General features: G+C 35.2%; 1 protein-coding gene across 2 annotated transcripts; it reads right to left on the bottom strand.

Moving 5' to 3' along the window:
* Window positions 1–3,341: 3,341 nt before the first annotated feature.
* Window positions 3,342–19,702, bottom strand: LOC110695863 (lipase-like). 2 transcript variants are annotated; one of them, XM_021873093.1, is made up of 11 exons: window positions 19,594–19,702; window positions 19,258–19,327; window positions 18,966–19,045; window positions 17,908–17,973; window positions 17,741–17,788; window positions 17,580–17,647; window positions 13,791–13,863; window positions 13,499–13,660; window positions 9,581–9,775; window positions 8,772–8,860; window positions 3,342–3,809 (listed from the first exon to the last, which is right to left on the bottom strand). In XM_021873093.1, exons 2-11 carry the CDS (start codon window positions 19,322–19,324, stop codon window positions 3,596–3,598), a joined length of 1,062 nt encoding a protein of 353 aa, XP_021728785.1. In that variant the 5' UTR covers window positions 19,325–19,327; window positions 19,594–19,702; the 3' UTR covers window positions 3,342–3,595. The 2 variants fall into 2 exon arrangements, with proteins under 2 accessions (XP_021728785.1, XP_021728782.1); XM_021873090.1 differs by lacking the exon at window positions 19,594–19,702 and adding an exon at window positions 19,414–19,582.
* Between the last annotated feature and the right edge of the window lie 3,917 nt (window positions 19,703–23,619).

Raw genomic sequence — 23,619 nt, 5'->3', positions numbered from 1 at the left:
CAAAGGTATAATTCTTGTTCTTAAACTTGTTTGATTAAGTTTATTATGCTTGTTAATTGCTTTAATTAAGGGGAGGGTAGTGTCGGATCACTACGAAACCCTACAATTTGTCCATGTGGCTAGGGTATTTTTACCCTAATCACAAGCAACCAAACCTTAGCCTCACGCAATCTCTCTCTTCTCTCCCTTCCTCATGTCCGTACAGCCGTACAGCCGCACGGTGCAAGGTGGTGCATAGTGGTTGTGTGGTGGTGTTCGTGGCTTGTTTTCTCCTCCTTCTCCGTAGAAGGTGCTTAGAAGTGTTCGTGCCCGATTATCTAGCAGTAGTTGAGGTTCAATCCTAGCCCGTGGACTGAGTAAGGAACAACACTTGGGGCTCTTATTCTCCCTACATTGCAGTCAATCATTCATGGAAATCACGCGTCTAAGGTATGAATTATGTGATTCTTTATGTGTTATGCTTCTAGATTCTATTTAGGTGCGAACAAATATGATTCGTGAAATTTCGCAATATAGTACCTAAATCCCTACAGCCGATGGTTGTTGTTGGGGCTGTGGTCAACCGTGAAGAGAGAGGCATGGGAAGGAGAGAAGAAAAAGAGGAGAAAAAAAATAGAGAAAATAAGAAAATAATTTGGTACTTTTTTTTTGTGAAATCTGACAAATAAACTTGAATGGAAAATCTTTTAAGGTATATATATCCTCTTTTAAAATCAGAATTCATTTATTTACAAACTTGTCATTACTGAAATCCTATTCCCTTTCATATTCTCACTTGAGCTAGCTGGTTGGGCTTTTAAATCTCTTTTTCTTTCCTACCAACTAGTCTAGTGTTTAAAACCACTTCAACCCAATTTAAGATACTTAGTTACCCCAATTAATTGCTTATATTAATTTATACAACTTTTTTGGTAATTAAATAACTAATTTCATTAGAAATAAAATGTATCATTTCAATTTACAAATAAAATATATAATTTATATACATAAATTAATATAAAAATACTGGGTATTACTATGCATGCTTACTTGATTTAATTTATGATATTATTATTTCTAAAAAATGACTAATATGGCCTAATTAGGTTAGAAAATACAATCTGCGCATCGTGACCTATTTTTTAAATTTAAATGCGGTCTGCGTATGGTAAAACAATGGCTTGTTTAGAAAACTTTTTTAGTGTGTGCACTATATTAGAAAAAAATATTATGTGGGCGCAGTGCATTAACAATTTATATAAAAATTGTAAAAATAGAGAATATATTTTACTATCAAATGTATACAAAAAATAATTTAATTTATTTTCCAAGATTTGAACTTGTGATCTTTAGGTTAAAATTCACTCCTCTAACCACTAAGCCACTTGTAATTAATATGAAATTTGGGATTTATTTAATGTTTATACTTACCACTCTTGCACTCGGGTGGATCCGCCTATGCTGTCAAATATTTATGTAACGTTATTCTAGTTGTCAATAAATTATGTAAAGGTTACGTTACTTGTAATCCAAGAAAGATCATGATATGGCGACCTAGGCAAATCAAGGATGGAAGTCCATGAAAAGTCTAAGAGGGGTCCCATCAAGACGCGACTAGTCTCTTAGGCATATTTTATTTTATTGCATTTATTATGCTTACTAGTTTTATGTATGTTGTTGATCATGCGCTAGAGTTCACTGAATAATCTTAACATAATAAATCTAGGTCTCACTAATATTGAGAACGCTTTCCCAAATAAAGTACCTAAAATCCCTTCAATCAATATTTGGTGATGGGTCATGCCAAAGTAGGATGTCACTACTAAACTTAGGAATCTATTACATATTACTAAAGGTGAAACCTATAGACACTTGGCAAATTTTCCCTCCAAAAGTATTTTCCAAAAAGAAAATATATTCTTACTCTAACGAAGGATTGTATCTAAATTATTACATTTGCTTTACATAAAATCAAAACTAAACTTTCTAAAATATTAAATCATTTATTATAATATTTGTATTTATTTTTTCAAATATACTTCATACTCTTTAATATTTAACAACTATACATCTATTGCACGGGGTTTAACCTAGTTTTGGGTTAAAATGCAATTTTACACACTTGTTTGGTTTACTCCACAAGATCATCTAAAGCAAAGTTTAGGATCTTGAAGCAAAGGGTAATAATAAAACATGAAAGGATTAATTATTCAACCAAGAATTACAAATGTTATAATTAGTAAGGAGTTTACTAACCGAAAAATGTAATGATTAAGGATAAGGCCAAAGTCTGCTTAAGAATTACATAGAAAAAGAATCTTGGAATCACTTAATCCAAATGGGACATTTAATTGAATTAAATGTTAAAGTTACCTATGCATTTTAAGTTAGGTACTTTAATGGCTAAACATTGTTGAACTATGCGTTTATTAGTAAGAAATGAAAGTATAAGAACTTTACAGGACCTTCTTATATATTCAAGTTTTATACATATATCTCCTTGATTAAACTAGAATTGAGAAGTTTTCTCAAAAAGGTTAAAAAATAATATAAAAAACTAGATCCCAATTTTGCTAGAAAGCTTATAAAAGGATAAGTTTTACAGATTAATGTCATATGTCGAATGTTGGTTTCCTTCAAAATGTTTGAGTAATCACTAACACCATTATTTGTTTGAAAGTGTTTTAAGGGAGAATAAGATAGGACGCAAGAGACCTCTAAAAGACAAAATTGGAGACCAATAAATGATGAGTGTCATAAATGGCACTCTTAAGTTAGTGTTTTGGTTCCATTTCCCCCCTCTTTTTGTAGTTTTCATTTCCAATAGAGCATTCTGACTCGAAAAGTTAAACGAATCAGGTTTAGGATGGGAGCCTTTCAACCCACACCCGAACTAACCTTACCACAAACTCGACTGATCTATTTTCCAACCCTAGCAAGGGGTCTTTATTTGACAGATTTGCTAGCAAAGGAGTGTAATTAGAAAAATAAGAAGTCATGTGTCACACACGCTTATGTCAACGCTAGAATAAAAGTGGTCAACGTCGAAAAGTAAGGTTAAGCTTTCTTTGAACAAAATATATATATATATATATATATATATATATATATATATATATATATATATATATATATATATATATATATATATATATATACTTAGATCTTAAATTGCCAAAAATATTTATAAGGTTGTGTTTTTACTAAAGAGGCCTTTTAAAAGGTAATGCTGAAAATTTTCCTAATATTCTTAAACCTCCTAGACATTCAAATGACATCCATTATAGAAATTGATTTAGAATCTAACTAACATATGCTATTGTGATATGCTATAAATACATCTTGAATATAGGAACATGAAATGTGCAAATAATTCATCCATTTTAAGTAGCACGAATTTAAATTTACAATTATCAAGCATTATTTATACAATATGCTATGTACAGCACTGATATATACAGATCCACCACATCTTTCGGCATACAGGGATTGGTCCTCCCCACCCCACCCCCCCCCCCCCCCCCGCGCTTCCTTTCTTCCAAAACTAAGAAGATAAAGGGGCCAACAGTATAATTACAACCCGGATTTCTATAAGGAGACCTAAAACCCGGAATTATTATAAAACAGTAGCCCCATTGCCAGATAATCCATCTCTAAGGTAAACAGTAGACCCAGTATGCTTGGACAGGATAATATTTCCAGCGTGATCTGTAGTTGCGTACTTCAGAAGATGGGGACCAGACACAATTCTGCAGGAATTCCATGTCTCAGCCGCTAAATTGACGCCGTAATAGACCAGATGATCCAATACACTATTCCCCATAACTGATCTGAAATGCCCAGAAAAGCAAAATGAGATGCTATGTAACAAGCACAAAGTACAAATGTAATATGAAGAAATATCTTGGATCAAGTTCAATATTACATAGTTTCTTGTAAAGTACAGATGGAATATGAGTTCCAAGTTCTAACAACAGGTCAAGAAGCTAGACCAAGATTTACGCAGATAATTTCTCAATTAATGTAATCGGCAAATTGGGTTTTCCATGTTTGTATGGTTTAAAAATTTATACACAGCAAATACTTAAATTTTTCCAAGTAACAGAGAAGAATTCAGAGTATAGGTGGATCACTTTTAGTTTCATTAAAGAGGTGACAAAAGAGGCAACTTAATATTGATAAATTTTTATTGAAATCCATCATATAATGCAAGCTTCAAATTATGACCATTGAATGCTTCCAAGTTCAAAGATAAAAATCTATTAACCCGGGGTTATATGGTTCAAAATGTCAGGCATTTATGGAGTTAGTAAGAAGTGGATGTAGCACAAATGCGTAGGTTGAGATAGGCATGCATACTCAAACCCTCATAGGAAAGTTTGGACTTTCTAATAATGAGACAAGGACAAGGAAATCAGCTAGCATGGTCAAAGCATGTAAGACATCAACGGAGAATGCACCAGTAAGAAAGGTGGAGGTTATTGAGGATTAAATGATGATGATGATGATAATGAGGTTACCATATTAATGTTGGTCTCACATGAGGCAGTAAACTAGAGGAATTGGAGAATGTAAGAAATGGTTGCAAGAGAGCATCATTATACATCAACACTCTCATAAACAATCATCTACGTAGAAGATTGACAATAACCTACAGAAGAATGAGTTGGGAGCTTTCAGATATATCACAAGAAGCCGGATAAAGAAATAAATTGGATGGCATGTTAATATAGCTAGGGATCTAAAATATTTACAGCTGATTTCGCAAAAAGTGAAGGGGTCTCTTCTTAAATAAAATAATAATACTACCGCTGTTTCATATTATGTGCATCATATTCCAAAAATGAATGTAAGTCATCTTACATAATATTTTTGGATAAAATAATAATACTACCTCTGTTTCATTTTTGAGTAAAATATCTCCACTTAAAATTTTCTCTCCTACTTTATTACTCAAATGCCCCTACTTAAAATTTGGTCCCCGCTTTCTCTTCTACTTCTCATAATCACATATTCACATGCCTTTAACTTAGAAAGTTAATCCCCACTTTCTTTCTCCTACTTTTCTTAATCACATGCCCCTGGGCTGACTATATTAATCACCCCATAAAAAATTTGCCCAAGAGAATAAGCTAAGACATTTGTTGCAAATAAATGTAATGGAGGTAATAATTACTACTCACTCCACCCTATTTTTTTTAACCCCATTTGACTTTTCACTGTTTTCAAGAGGCGTCTTATGCATAAAATTTATAAACTTAATACGAGTATTAATAAAGTATACAATGAGATGAACTCAACATAATCCCACATGATTAAGAGCAATTTATGCCAAAATTTTTAATGTTGGACTTAAATATTGGTAATGGGCAAAAAAAATAGGGACGGAGGGAATATAATAAAAAAGGTATATCAAAAAGGAGCCAAAAATCTTCTTAAAGAGCTACTCTAGTAAAACCGCAGGTCAACCATTTTGATATAAGTGAAACTGTGAAATGTTACCCAGAGACTACCAAATTAGCACCACAACAAAGATAAAAGAACCCCTACAAAAGTCTCAATGATTTTAGTTTTTTCTAAACAAAATCAATGGGAAAGGAAAATGAGATAGCCATGCATGCAAGTTGTCACATGAATCTACTACATTTATTGCTCCTAGAATAGCAAACTGAGCCTGCTAATTAGGGCTGGCAAAAGTTGACCCGACCCAAAAACACGACCCGAACCCGACCTGAAAATAGCGGGTTAGGGTTGAGTTTTCGACCCAAAAATCTTAAATGGGTCGACACGAGTCCGACCTAAAATTAAATGGGTTAGGTTAAGGTTGAAATATCCAACCCGAAAATGACCCACATAACCCGAAAAAAAAATAAAAAATAAAACCCTTAGTGTACCGCCCCAAGCCCAAATTAGAGCTCATATAAAAACTAAAACCCCAAATTATCTAGCTGCTGCATACTCTTTCTTTTCTCTTAATTTTCTCTCTTTAACTCTGAAGTTTAAAAAGTCACTCATTTCTGCCGATCCACCGCCTCCACCTCCATCAACTCTTCAACCTTCAAGCTCTAAGGTAATTTCAACAGCTTAATCTTTATTTCATTCAGTTTTTTTGATTTTTTGTAAGGCCATCTTTTTAATTAATCATCTATGAAAAAAATCTACCTCTCTCTCTTAATCTGAACATTTGTTTTCATTATTTTCATATCTCATGTTTGTTTTTTAATTTTATTTCGTATTTATTCATGTGGTTTAATTATTTTCTCTCCTCCCTTTCAATTTGAACATTTTATTTTCCACTTTTTCATATTTATTATTACTTTGGTTTGTGTTTCATTCTTTTGCAGCAAGCAGAAGACCAACTAGAGGAAATTGGTGTCTGTACTATCCGCAAATCATTGAACTTGGAAACTTTATTTTAGATCTATATGATATAATTTATTTTGGTTGTAATCAAATATTTATGATGTACTACTATACACTTTTGATGGGTATAAATTTGATGAAGGTATTGTTGATTCTTTTAAATTTAAAATGCTAATATCTAAAAACAGAAAAGAACGTTAATCGTAAAAAAATCAAGTTAAAACAGATTCGAAAAATAAAGATCCAAAAAATTCGGGTTAAATGGGTCATTTCAGGTTGACCCGAAAACTATACAGATCAAGTCATGTCACAATTTTCAACCCGAAAATCTAAACAAGTCAGATCCGGGTTGGGAGTTTTTGACCCAAACCTGAAATAACCCAAACACGAAAGTGACCCGACCTGATTTGTTTGCCAGCCCTCCTGCTAATAGTACGTGAATATGATCATAAATTTTCATATAGGTGCTTCAGGAACTTGCTTCAATGGATGAATCAATGAAAATAATAAACCAACTTTAAATCCATAAGATTGCTCCATTTGTCCCCCACAAATAATCTTTTTGTATTCCTTTTTGGAATGTCCATAAAAAATCTCCAAGCTACTTATAAAAGAAAAATTTTCCCACTCAAATTACGTGATGTGGAACATCATTTTTCCCACTCGCTTTCTCTTATATTTTTACCCCACCCTACAAAATTCCTTAATATGTGTGTCCAAACCAACTAGGATACTTTAGGGACCTTGCCTAGTCATCAATAGTTTAGGGACCATTTAAAAATATTTAGCAAAATTTAATTATTATTTTATTGCAATAGTTTAGGGATTTGTCAAATTAATTGATTAAAAAAATAGTCTAGGGACTACAAGGCTAACTTGGCAAAAGCAGTCATAACAAAAATAGTTTAGGACCTTTTAATTTACTCGTACTCTAAAAGACGTTGGAAAGTGGGTTTCTTTTAAAAAAAGAAAAAAACAAGAAAACAAAGAAAAGAAAGAAGAAGCCCATTGAAAGTGACATTTCATCTTCAAACTCAAAGGAAAAAAAAAACACGAGCTCCACTGTTATGTTTGGATGGGAATTTGGAGAATCATTTGATCAGAAGGAGAGGAAAATTGCAAAGCTAATACGAGCTCCAGGGTTTGAATTTTTTAGAGTTTTGATGTGAAATTATTCGCTATTGATTTACTTAAATTATGCTTATCTATGATGTTCTTGACAATCATATATGAACTTTTGTGAGGTATGGTATGAATTTTTTAGAGTTTTGATGTGAATCTTTTATTGTTAATTAATTAGTTGACACCATCAATTGTAAATGCAAATATTATTACTCTTCATGCTTTTTAATAACATATGGAACAAATGAAACTGCCACAAATGCAAAAATAGTCCATTCATATTACAGTTCCTAATTAAGATGATTATATGTGTAGGTACTTGGTGTTTGAGTTCCTAATGCACCCGCAACAAAATTTTTGAGCATATGAAATTTGTGGATGATCAACAACAATCTGAAGAACACACAGCTATATATAGCCAAATTTTAATTTGTAACAGCTATTTTTTATTTTTTTACTAAACGAATGGTTATACATTAAATGCAAAGTCCCTAAATTATTAACTGATTTAGTTTGTCAACGTTTTTTCATGTAATCATAACTTTATAAGCACTTTTTAGCGAAGTCCCTAAACTATTGATGACTAAGCAGACTAAGTCCCTAAAGGCTTAAACTATTGCTAAGTATGCATTGCAGGTCCCTAAACTATTTGGCCGGAAATAGTACTTCTTGGTGGCTAAGGGACCAAATTGTCTCACTTGATAGTTAAGGGACTAAAACGCTACAAATACGTTAGTTAAGGGACCGTATATGACCTTAACTCGAAAAAGCGGTATAAAGTGTACATTATTTCAACCTTGACTCCAGAATGGTCCCTAGATTAGCTTTGAGTGTAAATATCATTGAAGGAAAAGGTATCAAGTCCAAAACTCTAGACAGGAATGTTTTTTCCATTTCTACAAATCACTTTTTGGCTTCAATTAATGAGTAGCATAGGAAAAAGTTGGGTGCTTTGAGATGCTATCAAAGCTGTCTTTTGTCTTATCTTCTCTTTTCTGAGTGATGATTGATGAATAAGCTTGAATCCTACACTGAATAGGATTAAAAAATGGAATAATTCAGGAAGTGCCTGTTGAAAAAGAGTACCAATTAACAGTTTCTATATGTGAAACTACTACTCTCTTTCAGCTAAACCATCTGGATAACTAAGGGGTGACTGATTAATTTTCTCTATAGTGGATAGGATATATCTTAAACTACATATGTTCAGAACAAATAAAGGAATCTTTCTAGGGAATTCGTTATTTAACACTCAACAAAGTTTCCAACCACTAATCAAAATACACCAACAATGTTATGCTACTTACCTGCTACAAGATGGATCTTCACCAGAAAGATCACAGATCTTCTCAACAGTGTATATTAAACTTCCAAATCCAATATTATAAAGCCATACCTGAAATTTGAGAAATTAATTATTTTTGCAATTGACAAGAAAAGAGCAAGAGAAACTTTAATGACATTATTTCGCTGCTAGAGGTTTTGTTCATGCTCGTTTAGAACCAATTGTCAGCAACATTGAAAATAACCATAGTTAACCCATAGAGTCAAGACTCAAGAGCAAGCTGCATTTACTTAGAGCCTTAAGGTGGCTGACAACAGAAATGACTAAGAACTCCTAGAATTTTCCATTGAAAAGGTACTAAATGACGCTTTGCACCAAAGCTAGCTTAATAACCTATTAGTTCAATGACAGTGGAAATATATAGCAATCCGACATCAATCCCCTGACAACAGGAATGTCAGGAACACTCAATAACTACAGTAACCCTGCTACAGGTTAAGTGTTGAACAGATGAGATCAGTCAATTAAGCAAAGCCTAATGAGGTATACAAGGTAAGATTCGTGAACTCCTCATTACAAATCTCTAAGAATTTCCAAGTGCAAGAATCGCGCAGTAACTACAATGGCATCACTGATCTCACAAAATATGTTACACTATATATAAATAAATACATTCCTAACAAATTAATAAATCGCAGAGATGACAAAACACTATTACTTCCATCAGATAACAATTCAAAATGTCCAAACAAAATGAATCATGGAAGGGGTTGAGCACAGATCATACATGCCTGCACCAGGAGAAGTTCCAGAAATAAAATTACATCATACCTCTCTAGGAAAGTGATGATAAGACTTCTGACGGAAATAAGGATAATAAGGTGGCAAATGAGGCACCATATCATGCTCATGAGTGACACGAATTGTGTTTGGGACAAATTGGCTGTAGTAAGAAGCAAAAGCTGAATTTCCAATCCGTGGTTGCCCAAAGGTTGTAACCTGAACACTTTTTATCCCATGATGTACCTGGATTACATGATTTTTCAATAAATCATGAGACACAAAGTACAGCAAAACAAAGTAGAAATGGGAGATAGGGGACAATGTCTACAACAAAAAGCCTGATAGCAAACTAAAATACAGCTAGAAGCACAAAACCAAGTCCAATCGTTGGTTGGTACACCCGGATCAAAACTAGTTTCAAAAAAAGCGTAAAGAACATAATTTATATTTGTAATGAACATCACCATTTTATAAAAGCACACAACATTGAAATATAAAGAACGTACTAATTTTGGTGAAGCAATTTTTAAAGGTAAATGATAATTACCAATTGATTTTTACCACGTATTTAATGTCAAATCATTTCAAAATATTCAGTTTTCTATCATTTCTCTCTAAAATTAGATTTTATTTTCAAATTTCAAATTCATTTTCAAAATTTCAAATTCCAATATTTTTTATTCTGTTCTCTTTCTTTTTAAAAAAAATCTCTAAATAATCAATTATATATTTTTATATTTTGTTATAATATTCATCTTGGTCATGTGTATTTATTATGATGTTCATTATATGATTTTTAAATGTCCATGTTCTTTGATTGTAGTTTTAATGTACCTTTATTGTCACACAATGTTCATTACTTAATGTGAAATCTTCTTTGAATTTTGTTTTAACATGTTGGGTAAATATAAATAATGTTCTTTAAATAATATTATCATGTTCTTAATTAATATAACGAATGTTCTTTAGATCTATCGGAAAATCAATCATCAATGGAAAAGGTCCCAAAAGTATATCGTCTTCATCAACCTTTATGATCCTGATTTCAAAAAATATATATACACAATTAGATGATATATTTTTTTCATAAAAAAAAATTACGCAATTAGATTAACATAGTTCGTAACGAAAGAACATATAGTTCAAATTTAGAGGACAAACTTTGTGACTATAAAGAACATATAGTTTAGACCCAAAGAACATATTAATTAAACTCAATGAACGTATTCATTCCAATTAAAAAAATGAATATGGATAAAAAAAAAAACTAAAAAAGAACATTCATGCCAATCCAAAAGAATTTTATTCTTCAACCGCTGAAAATAACACCAAAAAAAAAAAAAAAAAAAAAAAAAAAAAAAAAAAAAAAAAAATAATAAATAAAAAATTACATTTTTTTCAGTGATGAAATCATTCACAATGATCCATGAACAAATATAATAATCTAAAAACATCATCATCAACAACAAAATTATGAAATATAAAATGAAAAAAAATAATTAAAAACTACCTTCTCATTTGGTGACAAAATCTAACATTAAATATCATTTGTCAAAAACAACAATCCGGTGATCATCAAATGCAAATCGACTATCATAGATCATGACGAAATTCACCATGAGCCATCATTTTCTCTCTAAAAAAATTATTTCTTTCTCTTGAAATTTTATTCTCTCTAAAAAATCTCTATTTTTTCAAAAACTGATTATGAACTATGGATATGGGAAGCTAAAATTATGGAAAGGAAATAACAAAAATCCTTCAATTAAGGAGCATAAATTTAGGAAGCTGACTTTTTTGTTTTTGAATGACTATTTTGATCCAGGTGTACCATGAGCGGTGTACAATGTAAATTTCAAAACAAGTCAGCAAAATGCTTTACTATGCCCATCTGGAGAAAGATTCAACTTGTGTCCACACAACCACAATAGTTCCCTTAATATAGTGTCCATTAATGAAGGTAAATAGGGGCATGGGAAAGGTAAAAAAAGTAAATAGTGACAATTAATGAAGCTTTGAATATAGTGCATTTTATATGAGAAAGATAAAAAGTAAATAATGAGTTTTAATGACATGAAAAATTAAGGATATGTCAAGGAATTTCATATGCAAAAGGTAAAAAATGAAGAAGGTTATACGTATGTAAGTTTTTTTAAAAACATATTGGAAACAAACACAACATTTTGGGACTTTAAAAAAGGAATATAGACACTAAATCATGGGATGGAAGGAGTACATGTAAACTTAAAGGAAGAGAACATAACTGGGTACATAGCCATGAGTCCATGACAGTTCAAATAAGCTCTCATGATAAACAACAACAACAACAAAGCCTTAGTTCCAAAAATCCATGATTAGTCCATGATACAATAAAAGGCAAAATATTATATAAAGAATACAGTGCAGGAATTTACAAAGATAATCTGTTGATATAACTGGATTAGAATATCCCAGAAGAAGAAAATTCAGCAGTAAGTAAATGGCAAATTTGTGAGGCACCACGTTTTTAAAGTGGGTTTTTGTCATAAATTACCTTATATAAATAAATTTTGGGAAAAAGTAACCTATTTGTGAATTGTTTTTGTCAAAACAAACCATAGGCTGGATTTGACATTGGACTCCACTTTCTGATGTTGACCACCCACCTATGATGCACGTGACGGACTTACCTTCCTTTTTCTTTTCTTTTCTTTTTTTTTTTTTTTTCCTTTCCTCTATTCCCTTCATTTTCCATTCTCTCTGCACTACAACTCTTCTTCTCCACATCATTAAATTCTCCAGTGTAACATATCTAACATTTACTCATCAACTCCTCTGCTCATCTTCATTCTTCCAGGGTAAGAACTTGTTCAAAAACATTCTTGCTCACATGTTTCTTGATCATCCTATGAGACTCTCTGCTCTTCTCCTTATCTTAATTTCCTCCATTCCTTTCATTGCTACTCTTCTCTTACCAGACATTCCCTCCTCTAAGTGTCCTTTTCTCTCATCAAACCCATAAATTATATTGTATATACATCCCTTTTCCCCCCTCCCCCTCCCCCTCCCCCCACCCCCCTCTTTCATATTCTCTCCCCTCCAAAGGAACGAAGCATCATTGAATACTAAGTCTTGCACCCACGTTTGACTCAGAACCAAATTTCTCCATAAATCACAGAAACAAAAACAGAGGAAGAGAGAAACACTTGCGTTTTTACCGTGGCAATATTTTTTTTTTTACAAGGTGGTTTCCGACAAAAACCCACTTCTAGAAGGTGTTTTTTTTTTTTTTTACAAATTTTCTAAGTAAAAACGTTGAATAACTTTCGCAGTGCTGTCTGCTCACACCTGAATAAAGACCTAAGATAATAAATTAATTCCTCCATCCATTGATATTTCCCACACTTCCTTAATACTCCCATATAGATTTTTACATTTCCTTCAAGTGTTAATAAACACCTATTTCATTTTGAAAAATGCCCTCATGGGCACAAAGCTCCTAATCAGAGAGCAAACCCTTTCACGGGAGGAAGGATATTTATTGCCCATCTCCGAAGAAAAGCCAAGTACTCCACTGATCCATTTTAGATATACTACCTCTGTTTCTTATCAATTGCAATAAAGAAATTATTTGTCCCCTTTGTTGCAAATAATAAGAAACGAAGGTAGTACAAATTATCACATGCCTTGCCCCCATATCTTGTAGCCTTAATATTTGTGTAAAACACTATTGTGAAAATTAACAAGGTATAGAGAAAGTAATCTTAGCTAAATATGAATAGCGACTTAAACTAAAGAAATAGACTTTTCCAAGATCACATGGCCAAAAAGACGCTGAACTACAGATTACCATAGCATATGGATCTTAGGATCCCTTGTCAAGCAAACACCATATTACACAAACATAACTAAAGTTATTATCCCTGCAACAGCAAAATAAACTTAAGGATAAAATAAAATAAGAAAAAAATATTCAACAATGATTACCGTGAGGTCAAGTGCACAAATGGCAGCCATAGCCCCACCCATTGAATGCCCTATTACAATAAGGTCCATTTCTCCAAACATTTGTTTCGTTCGTTTAACAGCATCAACAACTCCAGGGCGAAGTGTGGTGTTATGGTAGGCATTATAGAATCCATGGTGAACCTGCAAGATTTAATTAGAAAGGAGAGCTGTGAAGTCTCTCATGGTCCCACCACACTGACCTGGTGGTCATATGGCCGACAAAAAGCTTTATGATAGTGAACATTGAACAGAACAATGATAGGACCCCTACCATCGCATCGGGCTTGTCAGGATAATTTAAATCAAGCTGTTTCCAATACAAATCTTCAACCCAATTCTGGATGCTGTAGAAAAAGTTTAAATGTAAAGCAAGTAGCATGAGAAAGCAAAGAATACTAGACAATCAGGCATAATACAACAGTGATAAGGCACCCAAATAAATCTGGAAGTGGGAGGCATTGAAGGGTTTAATGTGATTTTGATAGTTTATTATCCATCCGAATAATGTAACTGGTTTAATGTCAGAGGAAATTAAGCTCTCACGACAGCATGAAATTTGTCAAACTAAGGACAAAAGGCTGCCTAAAGATCTAAGAAAATTAGAAAATCATCAAAACAATAGACTCGGATCTTCATAATTTGAAGTGAGACTGTGAGAGCAAACATTGCTATCAGGCAGATTAAATTTTACATTATTATCATATGTAAATAAGTGTGCTCCCAATCAGTCTAAGGAACTGGTATGTAATGTTTTGCAGACCTGCATTACAAATTAACTATGATGCAAATCAACGAAAATTTGAACTACACAAGAAACTAATAAATCAGCAGCAAATGAAACACTTGTCACGCTTATCAGGAACAGGTCACACCGATCAGGCACTGAATGAATCAGTTTTCTTATTCACATGCCAGACACAAAAAGGCTATTTGGATGATTTGTAAAAGTGGGATGACATTGAGGAGCATTGACAAAAGTCACAAGCATAAATTTGACGAGTTGGCAGTTCCAACTACAAAAGGTTCTATCTCAATGGTACAAAAGCTCAGCACAACCACTGAATCACTGATGCCATCAAACTTTCTAGTCATAGTGACATTTAACAGGAACTTGTTAGCAATTGAAGCTATCTTTGATATGTCCTATGCTATAAGCTTCAACATTATGCTAGAAAAGGTGCCATCCAAGGGTACAATAAGAAAATTGATCTACGAACATATGATTAAGGATCATACTAGTAGGTTTGTCTGTAAGACTATTTTGTAAATCATGATTTCATGACGTGATTGACAAGTTAACACTAATGATAAACTCACACCTTTTTGACACAGGAGAGATTGTTTGGCAGTGAAGGCACAAAAAGGAGACTTTCCGTTGATGTATTCAGCTGAGCCATAACTTAATTGAATATGCTAATATAGTTGCCATCTCAGAGCATGATAAAGTTGATCTTCATTAAAAAAAAAAAAAAAAAAAAAAAATTATACTATTGCATTGATAATCTCTAAAAAAAGTTACGTATATCAAGACTAGTACTTGACCAGTTGGTATGTTACAACTTAACAAGACTAGTACCGTTTATTTTAGGAAAATTGAAAACTAATAATCCCACCTTTGTCATTTCTGCTCAAAACAATCCCACCTTTTCGAAATCTGGAAACATTCCCACCTTTAACTCTCATCTACTCAAAAAAATCCCTTAACCGGTTTGTGAAATTGGTAACCGATTTTAGAAGGTGACTACCACGTGTCACCTTCTAATTAGTCATATTTAATTTAACAAAAAAAAATAAAAATAAAAAAACCAGCCAGCTAGCCTTCTTCTTCCTTTTCTACTTCCCATGACTGCCATGGTGCCACCCAGCCCTTTTCCGTCCCTTTCCTCTTCCAAGGCTGCCACCCATCCCACCTCCCACCTAAAGCCTTAATCACCTCGCCATGTATGTCCTAACAGCCGCACATACCCACCCTAACCACCATGAACACCACTCACCCACCTGAAATCACCCACCCCACACACACCCGACACCTACCCGAAATAAGCCTCCACCCAAAATCAGCCCCTGCACCCACTCGATTCCCACCTGATATCAACCACTCCCCCCTTCTCCTTTCCTTTCCTCTTCCCGATTATGGAGCACGCTATTCGTACCCTTGCTTCACACTGTTCTAAAAGCAATTAATGAAACCTGTAAATTTGGCACTTAGTTTGGAGGCGAGATATAGGGATTGTCAGTAACAAATTTAATTGTAATCTTGTTTAGGTTAACGTAATTAGTAATGAAGTTTAGTTGGCAGAGAGTAATATTGTTTAGGTTGGTGTAATCAATAATCAAGCTTGGTTTGCAGAGAGTTAGCACGACTTGTAGTGTTTCTTGTTTGGCATGGGGATGAAGTTTTCTAAATCTCCAATGTGGTGGGGTTTCGGGATGGGGGTTAAGTGGTGGTGTGGTGGTTGTGATGAGGCGGTGGTGGTATCATGGTGGGTTGCCATGGAACCCGCCATGGAAAAGCTTGTCAAAGTGGTGAGATGAGAGGAAAAAGATTTAAGGGAAAAAAAAAAAAAAAAAAAAAAAAAAAAAAAAAAAAAAAAAAAAAAAACTGGTTAAAACAAGTAACAGGTAAAAGGATTGTTTTAAGAAGATGGGGGTAAAAGGTGGGCTCATTCCCAGATTATTGAAAGATGGGATTGTTTTGAGTAGAAATAGCAAAGGTGAGATTATTAGTTTCCATTTATCCTTTATTTTAACCCGGAAAAGGGTGTCAAATAAAGTAAATTAACAGATTCTAAGTCTCATACATCTTTGCATTGGCCATGCAATTCAATCCAAGGTACCGGACAAGATACAATCATCACATGTGTATCAAAAGAGGGAAAAAAAAAAGTCTCCATTCTATGCATACTTCATGATATCCTAGTTAGTATTGCATGTTTATGTTTATAAACCACTAAACCACCTTACACATCTATAGAGCACCTCTGATCTCCCTTTGTTGCAATTGGTCTACGAGAAAACAGTAAAAGCCAAGAAAATGCAATTGGAACTTTGCATATTTTCTAGTTTGGGACAAAAAACCACCTTAAATATTTGTGGGGTGCCATTATCATTCGAAAAGCTTAGAAATCTCTCATGTAAATAAAAAAAAATAAATAAATAAAATAAAATAAAATAAAAAATTTAAAAAAAAAAAAAAAAAAAAAAAAACTCAACTAAACTAAACTAAACTAAACTAAACTAAAACCAAAAATAAATTGAAACAAAAAACAAAAAAAACAATCAAACACATAAAGGTTCTCATCACAGGTTGTAAAAGTGCAGCTTATCAAGATTCTTTAGGTTTATAAGCCTAGATCCATTCATGATATTCACCTGAGTGATAACAGCAAAAAACGGCAATAGAGAACTATTTGGTAGCTAGTTGTTTGGCAAACTCATATTGCCCAAGTTTTTTTGGGCATCTAAATGTCTTGATATTCACAGACAGAACATGGCAGGCAGGATGGAAGTTATTATGTGGTATCAGCAAAACTGTGGATAAACCTTTAACACCAAAGATTCATAGCTACATCAGAGAGATATTGCTGCCCACAGAGCAGGAATTTTTGAAAATCAGAGTTCCTTATCAAAGAAAGAAGGAATTTAGAACAGGATAAAGTTGGACCTTGGAACCACCATGATCACTATAAAAATCTAACCTTGTAGAATAGCCAACATTACTTACCTAATTATGTACCATTAACCTGTCACAAGTCTTGTTTAATGTCTAACAGCCAGTAACAGGCTATACTAAGTTCACATGACTTGGGCAATCTCAGGTTTGTCTAAACCTAAAATCAAAGACTGGTTATAACCTTAACTCGTGGGAAGCATATGATAGAATTCTTACACATTTTTCCAAAGAGAATTTTTTATTAAGAAAGGTAGTTTCTATATAATATCGCAAATATGTAGCTTTCTTATACCCAACCATTAAGCTGGATATTATAACTTTCTACGTGATAACCAACCTTAAAAGTATCAATTTCAAAAAGAAAAAGTTCTGAAAAAAAAATGTAACCTGTGTTCCTGGGTTCCTCTAAATGCAACGATAATAGCATTCAGATCCTTAGCAACCCCAACATATGCCTTCAATAGACAAAATAATGATATTAGAGAGAAGTTTGGAACTGATTAAAATTCTGTGAAGCATATTGGGAAGATAAAGAAGTGATTATGCACCTGCAAGCAATGCTGGACATCAACAATAAGCTCTATGATCTCAAATCCCTATTAAAAGGAAACGATTTCTAATTAAGAAAAATACATACCTAAACATAATCCCCACCAGAGTTATTCTGACAAAATAAAACATGTAAACAGAAATTTGATAATAGTAAGTCAAGAACCTTTGTCATTCCATTACACCTTGAGCAAGTCCAAGTAAATAGTTCAGTCAAGTCTGACTCATACACCTGTGAACAACAGAAAATTAGAGTCAGTCTACATGTTATTTTCAACATTGCTAATGAAAAACATATTGCAAGTAAAGCATTACCACTGCAAAAAAAAAAAAAAAAAAAAAAAGAACAACTAAGCTAAATAACATACATCTGAAATCAAATATATTAAAAACAAAGCGTCAGGAAAGGCAATCAGGTCAAAGTAGTCAACAAATTAACACAACCTTGTCACTAAACTGTACAAATATTGCCAGTTACCTGTATTGGATAGACTGCAGGATGTTTTATTTTCTCCTTGTTAAAAAACAAAACTAAAAAATTGCCAAATTGACTCCATAAGAAATTAAGAACCCCTCCCCCACCCCCCAACCATTTATTAAAAAAAACATATGTAGACCAAACTACCAAAGCGATACAACTAAAAAGTTATGAGGGTGTAATATCTACTTCTCTTTTGCACAACCTATACCTCATCTTCTTAACTATTTAACATATTCCATAAATTTAACTTAATACCATTTCTAGAAAGGGAAAAAATTAACCATACTCGGGCATTTCACTCAAAAGTTAAACGTAACCAAATCCAGCTGGCGCACCTGCTTCTAGGGGCAAATATATGAAAGCCTTGCTCCAAAAATTACCTACAACAATCTACAATGACAAAACAAAAATAGCATCCATTGATCTATTGATGCTGGAGTGTTGGAGTGAAATGATACCCCGCAGATTGCATTTCTAGTTTGAATGTACTCAGCCTAATTCAAACCCTGGGCTTATTGGAGTATTTAAACTTTTGCAACAGTATCAGAAAACACAGGTAAACTCTACACTTACTTAGATACCCTTCAAACTAATTTCTTTGAATGACATATTAGCATTATTAATCAACTGCTACCATTCTATCTTTTTCAACAGCGCCGAGAGACAAATAGCAAAGAGATTTAAATTTTCATCAAAATAACCTTAATTACAGGTAGAGGTATGTCATAAAATAGAATACTTACTGCCGCGTTATACTCCACCAAAATTTTGGCGAGCGTGTGATTGTAGACAGAGAATTTATCACCGTGTTCAAGGTTGAGCACTATGAACAAAAAGAAACTTCATCAGATCAATAGGTCCAACTATGTTAAGCATTAAAAATTCAAACATATAGAGATTAATAACAAAGAAGATAGTTGAATTCCAAACAAATAAATATACTTCATATAAAATTTTTAAAAAAAAAAATTCATGAAACACGAGCTTAATTATGTGAATTAAAGTGTGGAAATCCAAAGATAAATTGAGAATTACCTCTGCCAAAAGAAACACCAAATAAACAAAAGAACAGCAACGTCCTTAACAATCTACTTCGCTCCATAATCTGCGCACATCAACAATAATTCTTCAAATTCGATCAGGTAATCAAAAAGCAATCATTTATCAAAATTAGGGCCAATAAATACTTACATTAAACATCAATTTCCTCGAATTCAAAATTTGAAAATAGATTAAATAATTCTTCTTTCACAATAAATTGCCGACAACTTTTTTTTTTTTTTTGGAGGATTGACGTTTTCTCCGTGTAATTAAAATTTCTGGATGAAGTTAAGTCATTAATGAACAAAAGTATAAAAGCAGAACCCTTACCCTTTCTTTGTACGCATCTTTTGTGGACTTGACGAGATTATCCTACTGTTAGTCTGTAATGTCCGGGACGAAAAATAATTGGGCTAATGGCATTAGTATAAGGGTATCGGTAAAAAGAGGTATGAAGTATGGGGTTTTAAGTAATTTCAACAAGGAGACTCGATAGAGTGCGTCTTTGATATTAAAATTGCTGATGATGGTGCCTTAGTTACGTGGAAGCATCTAGGTAGGAATTTGGAAGCTGAACTGTACAACAAACTTACAAAGTTAAACTTGAGTATAAAACCTGAGCCCTTTCTTTAAATAATATTGGAAAAAACTCGAATTCTCAAATTATAGTCTCCTTTTTTATAATATAATTTCTTACTGTATAGTTTATGTTATCGATTTATTGTAATTTTTTTTATTACAATTTAATGGAGAACTGTCACAAAAGTAGCGTTTTTCCTTATTAAGGAATAAACCGCTACCTCAAGAAGCAGTTTTCTAATTAAACTGTAAAAAAAACACGACATTTTACTTTCTCCTCACTTTTAAATCTCAAAAAAACCTCCACTTATGTAATACAATAGAAATTTCACTTTTCCTGAAATACCCTTCTTGATTAGGGGATTTAACCCCGCACATGGACCAACGAATTCCTGCCACGTGTCATCCACGTGGACCAACCAGACTCCGCCACGTGTCACTTCGGGAGAGGTCCAAGGTGGACCAATCAGGCCACGACACGTGGCAGACAGATTGCCAACAAGGAAACTGGCCTTTAACGACCTAAATACGTAGGCAAGCCCAGTCAGTCCTAAGTTTCTGAAACCTAGCATTGGGCACGCATTTCAAGACCCTATAAAAGAGAGATGTTCCCCCTGAGGAACATCATTCAGAATTTATTAAACATACGTGTACGTTAATTGTTGAGCATTATTTCCAGCTTTAATTGCACTCCTTTAGAGTTAAGGCTCGAATTTCGAGGTTATCTGAGATAACCGGATGATCGCTCTCCTCCTAAGAGGAGTCTAATTTCCTTTACTTTCCGCTCTTTTTACGTCCGAACACGTTTTAACTTGATCGTCGGAGGCGGAACTCCCACTCACAGAAGTCTCCGTTGTTTTGCAGGTACAGGCGTCCGGAGGTCAGTCTTGGTATTGTAACTCCCCCGCAGGACATCCAAAAAACCCCGAAACATTTGGCGCCGTCTGTGGGAAGAGTACTTCTAAGATGGCTTCACAAGAACCTGTACCGCCTCTTAATAAGAAACGACATATGGCCGACGTCCAGGTCTATACAGACCAGGATACTGATGACGACTATGAAGTCGACACACACATGGCCCCTGACGGGTCCCTACGAACTAGGCGCATCCGACCCATTGAAAGGAGGGAACAGAATGACGAACAAGCGGGCCCTAGTGAACCAGTCGTCCAGTCGACTGGTCAACCCCAGGTGGCCAAAGGTTCCATCCCTATCACCAAAAACGAGCTCATGACTCTCATGATAAGTTTCAAAGGGGAGACTAAGGACCTAATTGACAAACGGACGGTTGTTTCCACCAGAGACCAGTCGGCCAAGAAGCCCTCTCATTCTGGGAGGAATAAGCCGGTCAAAGACCGAGAGGCCACTCCTTACCCTAAACCTAGGGAGGGGCAGAGGCCCTTCTTAAATTTTGCTAAACTCTGGTTCCCTGAGCCAAGGGAAGAGGAAGGCTATCCGGCATGTACAGCCAGATGGTTCAAAGAAAACTTATTCTGATGCCCGGATGTTAATCCAGTAGAAGAAAAACATGCAATTGTCAGAGTCGGCTTCGACGTCAAACTTGCAAGACAGCTTTCAGAATACCTCAATGAGGTATTCACAATCAAGCCGAGAGAACCAGACAGGCGGCATGTCCGCTCACTCTAGTCCTCAGATGCTCCATGCGGCCCCGTATGCGCAGCCATACATGTCGTATGGACAACATTACATGCAGCCGACCCTCTTTGGGGGGTAGGCGGCACATAATGTCCAACCCTTGGATTGACAGCTCCGACTGCTAAGATTGGGGGAACAGCCCTCTGCGTTTTCCAAGGAAATAACTGAGTCTGCCCAACCGGCCAAGGTGAAAAACGTGTTGGTAGGTACCTATGATGGTACCACCAATCCAAAAGATCACCTTATGGCATACACCAACCTTATGTATCTTCAAGGGTTGGATGATGCCGCATGGTGTAGATGTTTCTCGGCCATATTGAAGGGTGTCGCCTAACAATGGTTCGGCAACCTGCTAGCCAGATGCATAAATAACTTTAAGACGCTTGCATACTTGTTTGCGTCCAACTTCTCAATGAACATCCCTGCAAAGAAAACAAGTCTTGACTTGGGAGCTATACAGCAGGGAGAGAAAGAAGGGCTACGGTCATACGTCAGGCGGTTCAATCTAATGATAATTCAGATTCAAGGACTGTCTGATGAGGTGCCCTATACAGACTTTTTCAAAGGTCTCAAGGACGGGTCGGCCTTTAAGTTCGACCTTGTCAGAAAGAGGGCTGCTACCCTCCAAGAAGCACCGATGGAGGCGGACGCCTATATACAGGTGACCGAGCTCTGCCATGTTTGTAAACAGTCGGACTCAAAGAAGTCCGACAAAAGAGAGAGTTGGTCATCACAGCCGGCTAAGAAAGAAGAAAAGAAAAGAAAAGAAGTCTAGGTGGCTGATACCTTTGAACAGCCGTCCAAGAAGAAAAAGAAAGAATCTGAACCATACACCTCAAAGTATGAGTTCAACAAGGATTGTCACTCCATCCACATGGAGATCAAGACCGGGTGACCATTGAGAAGCCGGCTGCTATGAAAGGTTCCGCCAAAAATCAGAACAAAAATAAGTATTGTCATTTTCATGAGGATGTTGGCCATGGCACCAACGAGTGCTATAGTCTCAGGCGGCTGTTGGACCGTCTGGCTGACAAAGGGGTGCTCAAATCCTACATTATGAGATCCAAGGTTACCCTGCAAACCAACCCCGGGAAGTCGTCCAAGAAAAAGTCTCAACCTGTTAATAGTTTTGATATTGACGAAGAACATATCTATACAATAGCAGGTGGCTATGCTGGAGGCGGCCCTACCATTCGGGAAACCAAGGATTATGTCAAGCGGCTAGATGTCAGCTCAGTTGATAAGGGGCAGGCGTCTAGGGACACTTTCCCTGAAGTTTTCATCTCTGAGGGAGACAAGGGCAATGTCAGGAGGCCGCATGATGACCCCATTGTCATCGAATGCAAAGTGGCCAACCAAAAGGTTGGCCGAATTCTCATTTACATCGGCACCTCTGATCTCATCAGCCACAAGTGTCTGACCAAGCTCAAGTACAAGCCTGAGAGCATGCACAAGGTCTCTCATCCCTTAGTGGGATTTTGGAACGGAGTTGTGTATCCGGTAGGTCGAATAGACTTGCCCATTCGGCTGGGAGAAAAGGGAGAGGGACGCCACTTGGTGGTCCGATTCTTAGTTGTTGAAGAGCTGACTGCCTATAACATGATTTTGGGTCGTCCCACCCTAAATGAATCCAAAGCTATTATCATTCCATCTCTTATGCTTCTCAAGTTTGAAAGGGATGATGGAACAGTCGGCTCCCTAAGGGGAGACCAAAAGACGGCTAAGGAGTGTTATCTCTCTGACGTCAAACCCACTATGGTCGCATCCGGCCCCAGTGGAGAAACTATAGACCTTGACAAAGTCAAGGAAGCCGTGCCTGCCCCCATAGCAGGCGGCAAGAAGAGAAAGGCCGACCAGTTGATGGCCGTGAAAAAAGAAAAGCAATAGCAATCACTGACCGGAGAACGACCGGATGAACTCCGTCCCTGGCTGGATGGAGAGCACATTGATATTGTTCTGGATGACACTCGTTCGGAACGTATTGTTATGGTGGGGACAGCTGATTTTCCTAAATTGGGTGCAGACCTACACAACCTATTGAAAGAGTTCAAATACATATTTGCCTTTGAAGTAGACGAGATGCCAGGCATTAGCCCAGAATTAGCCGTCCACAAACTTACT

Source organism: Chenopodium quinoa, unplaced genomic scaffold, assembly GCF_001683475.1.
Source record: "Chenopodium quinoa cultivar QQ74 unplaced genomic scaffold, ASM168347v1, whole genome shotgun sequence".
Classification (NCBI taxonomy): Eukaryota; Viridiplantae; Streptophyta; class Magnoliopsida; order Caryophyllales; family Amaranthaceae; genus Chenopodium; species Chenopodium quinoa.
The sequence above is the reverse complement of the archived record's forward strand: the minus strand, read 5'-3'. Positions and strand labels throughout refer to the sequence as shown.

Excerpts from the sequence above, each read along its gene's own strand:
- LOC110695863 (XM_021873090.1), bottom strand. Across the intron at positions 17,789-17,907 it reads GGTGTAATGGAATGACAAAG|GGATTTGAGATCATAGAGCT; the intron begins GTTCTTGACTTA and ends TCCTTTTAATAG. Across the intron at positions 17,648-17,740 it reads ATGTCCAGCATTGCTTGCAG|GCATATGTTGGGGTTGCTAA; the intron begins GTGCATAATCAC and ends TGTCTATTGAAG.